Source organism: Manis pentadactyla, chromosome 9 (genome assembly GCF_030020395.1).
Source record: "Manis pentadactyla isolate mManPen7 chromosome 9, mManPen7.hap1, whole genome shotgun sequence".
Classification (NCBI taxonomy): Eukaryota; Metazoa; Chordata; class Mammalia; order Pholidota; family Manidae; genus Manis; species Manis pentadactyla.
The window spans coordinates 116275488-116287889 of NC_080027.1; the positions used below are offsets into that span (position 1 = coordinate 116275488).

Below are 12402 nucleotides of genomic sequence, written 5' to 3' on the forward strand. Positions count from 1 at the left end.
CTCAGCACCTCTAATCTGTCATTTCTTAAGTGGGTCACTTTGACCTGAGCAGTAGGGATGGAGTCACGAGCCTCAGAGCTAACACAGGGGAGGGTAAAGTCAGCCAAGGAAGGAGTGAGCCTGTGGGTATTTCTGCTGCCATCATCCATGGGGGGGGGATTTCACACTTTCTGATGGGCACAGAGGGAGACAGGGCTTCAGGAAAGTTTATCCATTCTAACAATCCCATTCTTGGGGTGAGAGAACTTAAGCCTATAAAGGTTACCTGACATGCCAAGGTCACAGGGCTCATAAGTAGCTGACCTGGCTCCAGACCCAGGTTTCCTAATTCTAAATCCAGGGCTCCTTCCATGCTGCTAGGATTTGAGGCCCCTCTTCATCTCACACCATCTGGGGCTTATCCCTCCATCTGTGTCTCCAGCTGACAGGGGCAGTGTAAGCAATGGGGGCAACGCGCATGGCAGGTCCTTTCCCCCAGGAGACAGTCCCCTTGGAGATCTCTGCCTGGTTCGAAGGCCACAGCCAGGGCACAGCGTTGTTCCCATGAACCACAACAATCCCCAAGAATGTGTGTGTTGGGCTTGAGCTAGGGAAGAGAAAATGCTACTCACGACTTGTCTCGCCTGCCGAGCCGCCTTGGGGGGCTTGCCTGTCTTCTTCGGGGGGACAGGGATTTTCCACGACTCCTCACCTGGGTTGGGGAGTGGGCACTTGCAGGCTTCAGGATCTGGAGGAGATACGAGTGTGTTACCACCTGGCTCCTAAGGGACCCGCCCTCATCTCCCGACAGTACAGCATCCCAGCCCCCAGCCCGCTCATGATCCCCAGGTTTAAGGCCCTGAGATGCAGACTTCCAGAGGAGGACTTACAGAATGTGCCTCTCTCATTCTGCACTGGCGAGAAGCAAAGGCACTACTTCCCAGAGGGGGACATGATTAACCTGTGCCCGGTTTGCTGCAGCAGAGAGAGGAGCAGAGCCCAGGGCTCAGCCCCCTGGGCTTTGTTGGTTGCTTAGGAGTTTCTCTCCGGTGAAAGCAAAGTGCCACCTGTGATGCCCCAGAAAGCAGCTTGCTGTTCTTCTGACCCTCCCATCCCACACACATGCACAGAGTGCTTTCAATTTATCAAGAATCTCCCTTCCAGGTCCCAGAGAGTTAAGGTGACAAGCCCCCAGGTGCTAACCATAACCAGCCTGAGGTCGGCATATTCTTTTTGCCTGCGGTCCTTAGTGTACACACAGGCTTTCTCTGTGATTCCACAAGCCCTGGAGGGACAAGGACAGCAGGACTTGGAAGTGACATGGTAGAAGGAAGCAGGGTTTAGGACAGTTAATGTAAACCAGCACAGTACATGCTCCTCCATTTACTGTTGAGATACCAGGTCAGAATTTTATGCCAAAGGGCTCTGCAACTTACACAGCAAAGTGGAGCTATAATGTGACTCTGAAATAGATTATAGGGCAGGATGACTGCTCACCCTGGTTTGCCCAGGTCTTTCCTGGCTTTAAGTACTAAACATTTCATGTCCTGGGAAACCCCTCAGTTTCAGAAAAACTGGGAGGATTGATCACCCAATTATAAAGACAAAAGAAAACAAATCTAGAGACTTAATAAAAGATGACTAACAGTTCAGATTTGACATCATCAAGGAACTACCGGCCAAGACATTGCTTTAACTAGAACATCTAAATTGGCTTTAGCTCAGGTTTTTAAAATAGCATATGCAAAGAGAGACTTTAATTGCCCATTCCAAATAATGAGTGACTTATTTGTTTTAATTGGGTGGCCACTAAGCTAGATAACCTCAAGAAACTTATGACTGTCCCAGAAATACGGGGCATGAGGCAAGGAGAGAGAAAAGATGGACAAAGAAGAGCTCTCATTTGCCTTCCCAGGACCTACCTTCATTCTCATGTCCCTGGCATATTTCTCCAGCTCCTTCCTTATGTCTGCCCTCAACATCTTTGAGACATTGAGGACCAACTGCTTCCACTCAATGGGCTGGAAGCTGTGAGGCTCATGGGAAACATACAGCCCAATCTTGACCTTCTTGACTGTGTGCAGGTATTTCTTATAGGAGTCTTCAAAGTCAAAGATGAGGTCACTCAGAGTCCGAAAGGTCAACGGCTTGTCCATCAGCTCGGCCCTTCGGCTCATGCCCAGCGAGCCATAGCGGCCATTGCAATAAATCCCCAGCACAACATGGTGAAAGTAGTTTCCTGAGAAGTAGGTTTTAAAGCTGATGGGGAATCGCTCGATGGAAGGCTGTCCATTGGTTAAGTATCTTAGACAATCTGAGTCAAGGAAGAGAAAGGAGGCCTTGAAAATTCACAAAACTTGGACTCCCAGGAAGGAATGAGGCCGATATAGCCACTGTGTTCATCACCCTGCCTCTGGGCAGGCCCACATCTAACATTTCCAGACTAATTCTATTAGAAAGAATTCACTCAACATCTTTGAACACCTACTATATTGTGCATACCAAAGCCAAATTAATATGGGACAAAGAGAAAAACTTGCCATCTTCTTTAGTAATTACACAAATGCAAAACAGTAACAAGGTACATTTCCCTCTTTTGGTCTTCTGCAGGGGATGATGGGCTCTTAAAGTATTTTTTATGTAATCAGAGAATAGCTGGAGAATGTGCAGTGGACCAGAAACTGAAGGACTCTGCAGTGGTTCAGGAGAGAACTGAAAACCAGAATCAAGTAAGGCAGTGGAGATGGAAAGGAAACAGAACAGACTTGGTTATCTGGGTGGGCAGGGACAGAAAGGCATTAAAATGGGTCCCAGCTGCACCTCGTTTGCTCCTCCCGTTGGCCCAGCATGCCCATGCCCCCAGCCTTGGGAACCACATGGAAAGCTGCCTTCCACACCTGACCCCCAGGCTCCCCTTCCCAAAGCACTGGGCATCACGCCTGGCTCTCTCCACTTACTGGCCCATCTGGATTGAATCCTCAGCAACCTACGGGTACAGCTCCAAGTAACTGGCCCATTGGCTCCCCTAGAATGATGGACAACACACAGCACATCCTCAAGCCCATCCTCAAGTCCCAGGGCAGCCTGCTGTGACCCAAGGACCCAGTTTTATGGGAGGTGTTTATTAGAAACTCATGATGTTGCTCCTCTGCTGAAAACCACTGGCTACTCCAGAGGGTTCCTAAGGTGACTAATAATCCAGGTGCTTCTCATGGGGCCTTCCGCAGGCTGGCCACTCTGAGAGTCTGTCTTCACTATTTCTTGCCCCCACTAGTTTACTTGCTACACAGTGGCCTAAATGATCTTTTTTTTTTTTGAGAGGGCATCTCTCATATTTATTGATCAAATGGTTGTTAACAACAATAAAATTCTGTATAGGGGACTCAATGCACAATCATTAATCAACCCCAAGCCTAATTCTCAACAGTCTCCAATCTTCTGAAGCATAACAAACAAGTTCTTACATGGTGAACAGTGCAAGGGCAGTCATCACAGAAACTTTCGGTTTTGATTACACATCATGAACTATAAACAATCAAGTCAGACATGATTATTCATTTGATTTTTATACTTGATTTATATGTGAATCCCACAAAAAATGATCTTTTTAAGCCAAAATTTGGTACATGTCAACTCCTCTGCTTAAGGTTTCATTGTCTCTCATCTTGTCCAGGGCTTGATCCAAATCCCTTAGCATAGTCCTGCCATGAGCTAGGCCCTGCCCATCATCCCTCTGAACAGTGTCATGTCCCCCACACCTTAGGCTAGCACACTGACCTATTGCTGACCTGTGACATTTTTGGAGGATACACCATGAGACCGTAACAACCACAGATCTGTACCCTCCACCCTCAGCACATACATCCTCTCATAGTATGAAGTCAAATAAAACTGAAAAATTTTAATGACTTTTAACTGACCTTTACAAAGCTAGGAGTCCAAGGTAATCTAGAGTAATCTATGAAACTCAGAAAAATGCCACTAAACACTCTATACTACATTATGTCCCTACTGTAGTATCTCCCTTTATGGCTTCACTCACACATCGCCTTATAGTGCGGGGGATTCAAATCTGACAGAGATCTTTGGGGTCTCCTAAGAATCATCAGGGTAGGATGCTATGCGCTTACTCTTTACAAGGGCTGCACACAGACTGAAATGGACTACTATTCCCTGTCCCTTCTCAGGTGTGACACCTTCCTCAGTGTGAATTAAGTATCCTTCCATCCCCCACAAGAACCCCATAGGACTTGGTGCTAAATCAATTTATTTGTGATTGCTTATTTGTACCTTGTAAGGGCAGGAGTTGTGTTTGACATCCTGGAATCCCTAGATGGAGGTGCTTGGCTCACATTTGCTGGAAGGATGGACCTGTCCATACAAGCAACAGGCCTGCACTCGTAACTGGATACACACAACTGGATTAGCTGGGGACTAATCCCAGGACCCTTAAGGAAAGAAGCTGACAGAAGCCAGCCCACCTGCCTGAGGTCAGCCTTGTCCTCTGGGCTCCACTTAATCCCAGAGCGCCCTTTCTATAAAAAACGGTTACCTGCTTTCTCTTCACTTCATCATGTGAAATTCAGTGGCAGTGAGGGAGTGAAATCCCATCCTTCGCATCCTCTTACATAAACTCGTACTTCCTTTTTGGGGAGAGTTCTCTGCTACAATAAGGCCTTCCTTACTGTGGAAGTCAGTGTAACAAACACTACAGTGAGTGTCTCCTGTGCTGGACAGCTGGGGTGGCTTGAAGTTTAGTTATTCTGAATAATGCTTCTATGAATGTGGCTCTACAAATATCTGTTCAAGTTCCTGCTTTTAATTCTTTTGGGTATATAGAGGTGGAATTGCTGAATCATATGCTAACTCTGCCACTAATTTTTTGAGGAACAGTGTGATCACATACTGATCATGCCGTGTGCCCTACAAGTCGGTCTGCCCAATGGACTTCCAGAGAAGAACTTCCCCCACTGGCTCCACAGCCCTCCCGGCCATCTGGAGATGGATGCTGGCGATGGCTGCACAGCAGTGTGAATGTTCTCAAAGCCACTGAACTGTACACTTAAAAATGGTTGCAATGGTAAAGTTACAAACATCCTATCACCATTTTTTTGAATACCCACATTCACAATGTATGCATGTCAAGTCATTATGCTATATACCTTAAGCTTTTTCTTAAGATAATGAGTTTTATTTATTTATTTTTAATTGAAGTATAGATGATAGACTATTATGTTGGCTTCGGGTGTACAATGTAGTGGTACATACACCTTCAACCTATAGAGTGCTGCATGTCAACTGTGACTCGGTGGAACTGAAATAAACAGCAGCAAGCTGAGAGAGGCAAGCCCAGCGGCCTCGGGGAGAGCAGTCGGAGGCCTCGGATAACCATGCCAGCGTCAATCTCATGGGACAAGTAGAGTCAGCCTCACGGAGAAGAGGGAGAAGGGAGGGGACAGGAGAGACTGTCCGTCTGCCCTGTCACCACCACCGATCTCTAGGACTTGTTCCTTTACTATGGCCATCAGTAAAGCTTGGGACCTGGAGCACTTGGGCAGAGAGGGAGGGGACGAGGAAGTAGGGGGACAACAGGGAAGTGGCCTGAGCTTTTCCAGAAGAGGGAGCAGCAGTCCCCTAAGCTCTGGGAACACATGCCAGCATCTGCCTGTAAGGACAAACCTGTTACCTCAATAAGCCACAGTACTTCATAACCATGATTAAGTCCAACCGGAGTCAGAGAGGCCCCCTAAAGAGCTCCCCGGACTTGGAAAAGATGTTGGAACCATGGGTCTATCTCTCTGCACCCACATGAAAGTGCACACACACTCAAGCAAAATCCAAAGAAGTGGCTCCTCACAGATGAACCCTGACCTCTGGGCTAACAGCAAACAAGAGAAAACAAGGACAAGCCAATGGACAGAGGACCTGCAGAGTGGGAGACACAGAAGGTGACCCAGGTCATGTCCTCCACTATCCTCAAGAGGAAAGTGGCCACAGGGATGCTGACATGGAGCAAGAGAAAAGGCAAAGATGGTGTAACCGTTAGGACTCAGATCTGCATTTCTTGTCTGTGTGCAGGAGTCAAATTTCCCTGCGCTCCACAGGGTGAGCCCAATGTCCCCACCTTTCCCCACTTCCCTGCACAGTTCTGAAATGTCACACCACTAAGAACAAAGGAAAACCAAGAGCACATTATCCTCTGATTTGGACAGAGGCTGGCATCAGTCTATCCCCAACAACCCCAAAAGAATTAAGGTACTTCCAGTAACCTAAAGTAATGCTTGAATTTATACACTTGTGCAGGGACAAGACTACTGTGTACAAGACCACTGTGTAAAGCAGGGTGACTCTGTGCTGCCGCACTCCGACACCCCATCAGCAGAGTGGCTGGTCCACCCAGGGCAGGGCCTGTGCTCGTGCCGTCCTCACAGATCAACACCAGCAAATCCCCAACAATTGTTCACCCCCATTAAACTTGCAGGAGGCTCTGTGCAACAGCTGAGGCTGACTCCTGCCAGGGAACGGTGGGCCCTGAGCCATCTGCTGCCCCCACCCTGCCCTGCCCTCCTGCGGCACACACATCTGATCTCCTTTGCAGGGAGCAGGGAGGAGATATGACAGGAAGGGCCTCACTAACGCTCAAGTTTCCATCTTTCGAATGCCGGGCCTGGGAACTCTTGTTTCAGATCAGACCTGCCAGTGCTCTGCAGACCTCAGAGCATCAGAAATTCCCCTCCCCCTTCGCCTTCCCACCAAAATGCCCAGGAAACCAGACTAACCTGCCCTCTGGTCCCCAGTCTGATCCTGAGCCACCTGCCTTTCTGCAGATGTCTGCATCGTCTTTCCCCTCTGGTTTCCCTTGCACCCCTCTAGCTTTCCTTCTGAGTCCCTCCTTGAACAGTAACGAGCATCCCCTGAACACTAACAGCTCCAAAGTTAGTACTCCCACTGCAGACCCCTTCCAGCACCACACCGGGACTTCCCACAGGCACCTCCAATTCCACATACGCCAACCTGACCTCATCTCTCCATCGGTCTGATCTTGCCCTTCAAGTCTTCCCATTGGTCTGTGACATTAGCAACCAATCACCCAATTTCCAAGCCAGGAGAGCGAAGTAATTGGGTCTGCCTCCTCTAACTCCTCACATCTCGTCAGCCCGCAGTGGTGCTGGTGACACTCCCGACTCCTTCCCTCCACCTTCACTGCTACTGTCTTAGTTCAATTATGCCAAAGTGTTTCGTTTCTGTGTTGTTCGCATCCCTCCTGCCCATCCTGCAGACTGTCTCCCAATCCAGAAACTGGTATTTACTGACTCCGTCCCCATCACCTCCTGCACCGAGCTGACCTCCAGGTCCTGTAAATTCTGTGTCTTGATACCTTTTAAACCTGTGTGCTCAAGTCCATTCCTCCAGCCAGGACTGTGGCCCAAGCATCGGCACTTCCTATAACAGCTCCTAACGGGCTTTGCCAACTGAGCCTCCCCTCCTCCAGGAAGTCCTTCAGAGGGTCCTGGAACCATGCCTCCAAAGTGAGCCTCTGATGATGTCATGCCTGCGCCACAGCTGTCGTCTGGGCTGCCCACCACCTTCTGGAAAAAGGTCACACTTCTCAGCACAGCACTCAAGGACCTAATGGATTTTACCTGGGACCACATTCGCTTGGTCACTGTCCCTTCCAGCCATCTACCCCAAAGGACTGGGAATTTCTTGGCTCTTCTATCAGCTCATGTTCTATAGCCATCACCGTAAGTTAGTGCCATCACAGTTATTCCTGGACCAGATTCCTCTCTGGCTGAGGAGCCAGGAGTGTGGTGGAAAACGGAACAGAAAGTGTGAGACACACCACACCCCTGCTTCAGCTCTGGGTTCTGCAGAGTCAGGACGCTACAATCCACTCTTGGTCTCCACCACAATCCACTTAGAATTTTCCCTGGGAATGGGGTTGTGTAATTTCATTTCCCCTTGAGTATCTTTCCAGTTGCAATGCCAGATTCATGCAAAAAATAACAATACCCAACTCTCCAGTCTCTCTAAGTTAGAATCTCCTTGAGACTAGTGCGTGCAGCCTGAGAGCTTGCCCGGAGGCAGGCTTCAGCTCACAGTTTACACTGATCCAAGGAGCCAGGCTCTGATTTGGTCCACCTTCACGTGGTGAAAGGTAAAGAGAAACACCAGGGAGGGTTGATTTCCTCTGAGGAGACGATGGGCATCTTCTCTGTAGGTCTTGGATGTTAAAGGCACAAGCAGCTCCCCAGTGAGGCTACCATCTGCGATGCAAATGTAAGCATACATAACTTAAAGGATACATGCCCAGGATGACAGCTTCAAGGCATTTGATAGGCAAGGACTCTCGAGTCATTTCTTTTGCTGTTTCCATCAACCTGTTGGGTAAAGCACAGCAAAGGTTCTCAGGACTTACTTAATTAGGCAGTCGGTCTCTCAATCTGTCAGCTTGCACACCTCCATCCACATCAAGCACCACCCAGGACTATAGAGGGAAGGGGCGGACTCGCCTGCAGGAGGGTCCCAAAGCATATTCTCACCCAAAGCAGGACTAAACTCCCATGTTCTCCACTCCTCTCGCCACGAGTTAGTCCTATGTTCCCTCCCAGTACTGCAGGACAAGAGCATCACAATGGAGCAAGTAAAGGAGGCCACATAAATTTCACAGGCCACCCCAACTCCCTGAAACAGCTTAGGTGTCAGAGTGGCCCAGACCTCAGCCCCACCTCCAACCCGGCCCTGAGCCGTCCCCCACCCCCTTACAGACATTAAAGCTCTGGGATACAGGGACAGAGGGCGGGAGAGGGGGTTGGCAGGTCTTAGGGAGGAGACAGGTCACCTCACGCACAGATCATGCACCACTTACCCACTCAATGGTCTCATTTTCCTAATTTCAAAGAACTGGGTCCCTGTATGATTGTATCTGTGTAAAGTATGTAAAGGGAAAGTGACAGAAAACTCCAAAGGTCCCAGTAAATCCAGCAGAGGAAGCTATGCATTGACTTCTCAAAGGGATGAGGAGCCTCCCAGAAGGTGTCCAGTAGTCAGAGGTAGCCAATAGAATCCTACTCCTCACCATCCTGCCCTGGAAGTCCGGTTTCCAACCTAGGCCCAAAGCACCTGGGCCTCTGTAGTAGCTATTTTCAGTCTACTCTGTATTCTATCTAATTGAATGAATATATGTCTTAATTCACCTCCTAGACTACAGGCTCTTTGAGAGTTGGGGCCATGTATTTATCAACTTTATACCACCCATAAAACCCATAAAACCTGGCACAAGCCCAACATATTCCAGTGAGCAAATACTATGAAATGAGTGAGTGGCTGGGTGGACAGATGGATGGAAAAATGGGTGGATGAAATAAAAAAGGGCAGGTGGATAGATGGATGGGTGGAAGGGCAGGTGTGTAGATGGATGAAATGGAAGGTTCTGGATGGAAGGATGTAGGGATGGCTGTAGGGCAGTACACACTCTACCACTCTACCCCAGGGCAACAGTGAGAAGCTGACTGAGCATGAGCTACAGGGTTTATGGGAGAACGAGCGAAGGGTAAGTAAAGCCACACAAATTTGCTGCCACCAGGGCTCTCCTGGCAGGGCTCATCCTCTTTCATCTCTGGAGGATGATGCTTGCGAAGACGTTGTCCTAGATCAAAGTGAGGAGGCATTCTAATTTCTGTCGCCTTCTTGAATGCTCTGTGAGGAGCTGGTCCCACCCAGGAAGCCTCAGGTCTTGGGGTCCAGGTCTACTCTGGCAGGAGTTCATGCTTCTGGACCACTCGGTGCTCCCCACATGGGGTCCCAGTTTAGGGATCAGCACAACCCCAGACAGCCACCCAGTGTGGCCTGTCCACCTGGCCCTGGAGGCTGGTGCTACCTTCTCCCCCAATAACATTTCAGGATTCCCCTGGGAAGGTGCCATGCAAGGGCGTTCATAATCTGTAAAGAACTGAGAGGCTGTTCAAGTACTCTGCCTACCCACGTGAGCAGCATCAGTGTATTCCCTTCCGGTGGTACCCTTCCCTTCCAGGGACAACACAAAAATCCACAGGAAAGATTCTGGCCTACAGCACAGAGAGGAGCATGTGGGGTAGGTGTGCAGTGCCCCATCCAGTCCTTTCTGCTAAGTTCTAGGTCTCTAGGGAGGAAGGACAGAGGTCAGCAGAGGCTTGACCTCCTGGACAATGTGCTGGGGGCCAGGGTGGTGGCAGCTGCCGCAGGAGGGAGTCTGATGCTGGCTTGGCTCTGAGAGGCTCACGGACTTGTTTGGGCAAACGGCCTGTCCATCTCCCACACTTCTGTCAGCCCAGCTCCCCTCGGACTTCGATGGCTGGTAAAATACCAGCGGTAGCAAGGGGACCATCCGCCTCTGCTCGTGTTCCTACGCTGTTGCTCACGCGCGCCCTCAGAGCAGATCTCCCAACTGCAAACAGCCTGAAGACCCTGGAGAAGAAAAGGACCCCAGTCCGGCTGGTCTGAACCCGGCCTGGACCCAGGGCCTCTTGGCTTTTCTTTGAAGTTGGGGCGGGGGAGGGCCCCTGCCCAAGAGCCCCCTGGCTCAGGTGGAGCAGAACAAGGACACTAGTCTCGGTCACCTGGGGGGCCAGAGGCAGTGGGAGGGGGGCCTCCTATAGACGATGGGTGATCGGGAGGAAGGCAAAAATTGAGAGAGGAGAGAAAAGGAACAGAAGACAAGGAGAGAAGGGGGAAAGACAGAGAAAGAGAGGAGAAAAGCAAAGATGGTGGCGGCGGCGGACGAGGGGAAGGTGGAAGGAAGCCAGAGGGCACACGGCTGCCTCTGCTTCTGCAGCCCTGGCCGCACCCTGCCCTAAGGGACGAGGCTCTGAGGACTGCACGTACACCCTCTGTTGCCACTCCTGCACTCTCACGAGGCGCGTCCCTCCAGGCCTGGCCTCGCCAACCTTAGCATTCTCTGACCAGCTGGGGACAGACGTGCCCCCAGACCTACAACGGCCACCCCCATCCCCTGCTGGGCCTGCTCAGACCCGGTTGGAAGGATACTGTAGCGTCTTCATGTAGTTCTGGATTGCCTGGAGCCAGTCTGGAATCGTCATTGAAAGCCTGTAGTTTGGAACCTGGGGTATTGTAGGCTGCAGAGAAGCAGAGACAGAACTTTTTATCAAGGACACGCTCTGGGTCCCAGTGCCCAGAGGCAGGCACAGGGCTGAGACACCGGAGCTGCTCCCAAGGGCAGAGGCCACCCTGGCATGGTCACCTGCTCAAGTGGTGCCTCCAGGACCAGCCAGCCCCTTGCTGAGGCTCTCCCTCTCTGCACCCCCTCTGTACACTCTCCTCCTGGGGTCCCAGCAGCTCTCCATGGCCCTCTGCATGCTGTGCGTGAGCACAGCCTGCCTCCCCACAGGAGCCTCAGCACCTCCCAGAGAACAAGGACCGGGCCCTGCAGAGTCCCCACTGAGCATGGCCCAGGATGGTCAGAGGGCCACCACGAACCCTCACATTATTGCTAATATGTGGCTGGTGTGAATCCAGGGCACCCATGAATGCTGCCCTGAATAGATGCTGCAGGGCCTCTGGTGCGGTTCTCCTCAGTACCACCCCTGTCCAGCCTGCTGTATCCCTTCCCATCCCCAGAGCCCTGCCTTAGCAGGTTAGGGAAGGCTCCCTTCTTGCCCGGAAGAGTCCCAGGCAGGTGTTGGTCCTCTGACTCATGTGCCCACTTACCCTGTCACCCAGCACAGCCACCCAGTCTCTCCTTCATTTCCTAGTCTGCCTCTTGGCCCACAGTTACCAAGTGTCTACAACTGAATGGATGAGAAGGCAAAGAGAAGGGAACACAGCAGGCTGGGGCTGGAAAGGGGGAGGCAAATGTCTTCCCAGGAATTCAGAGCTAAGATACACTCAGCTCTGAGCAGCCCTGTCCACGGGGTCAAGAGCAGGACCCACAGGGGCTTCCCATGCAGTCACTCCTGGGAAGCAAGGGACACCTTTGTTCCCCCTTCATGTTTCCCAGTCTCTTCCTCTTGGCCTCTCCAGTGAGGAGGGGCCATTGGTGACAGAGACACTCGGCCCATGTGGGTTCCAGAGCGGCTCCCAGCAAGCAGAGGTGGCCCCCAGCAAGGAGAGGAGGCTGCCCCAGGCTTAAGCTGCTTAGGGAGGAACAGAGAGGGCCGCAGGGCAGATTAGATCCATCCTCAGGGAGAGCCGGGGGGAGCAAGGCTGTGGGGATTTAGAGCTGAACTGCTGGGAGGTGAAGGTGCTGGTGAAGACGGGGCCAGCGCTGGGCAGCAGAGCCGGACGCAGCCAATGGACAGACCCCGGTCCTCTCCCAGCTCCTGAGGCTCGGCCCACAGGGCAGCTGGTGGGAGCCCCGGGCCTGAGGCGGAGGTGCTGGCAGACTTCCACACCTTCGCTGCATTAACTTAAATGTGCTTGCCCTTC

At 51.2% G+C, this 12402-nt stretch overlaps 1 protein-coding gene across 2 annotated transcripts in view; it reads right to left on the reverse strand.

Moving 5' to 3' along the window:
- VASH2 (vasohibin 2) overlaps positions 1-12402 on the reverse strand; it is a 31253-nt gene that overhangs the window by 10988 nt on the left and 7863 nt on the right. For both annotated transcript variants that reach the window (XM_036912508.2, XM_057507980.1), the window contains exons 3-7: positions 11005-11093; positions 8849-8905; positions 8286-8360; positions 1902-2283; positions 612-727 (exon numbers count right to left, since the gene is read on the reverse strand). In XM_036912508.2, coding sequence (XP_036768403.1) covers positions 612-727; positions 1902-2283; positions 8286-8360; positions 8849-8905; positions 11005-11093 — 719 coding nt within the window. The remainder of the gene's footprint in view (positions 1-611; positions 728-1901; positions 2284-8285; positions 8361-8848; positions 8906-11004; positions 11094-12402) is intronic.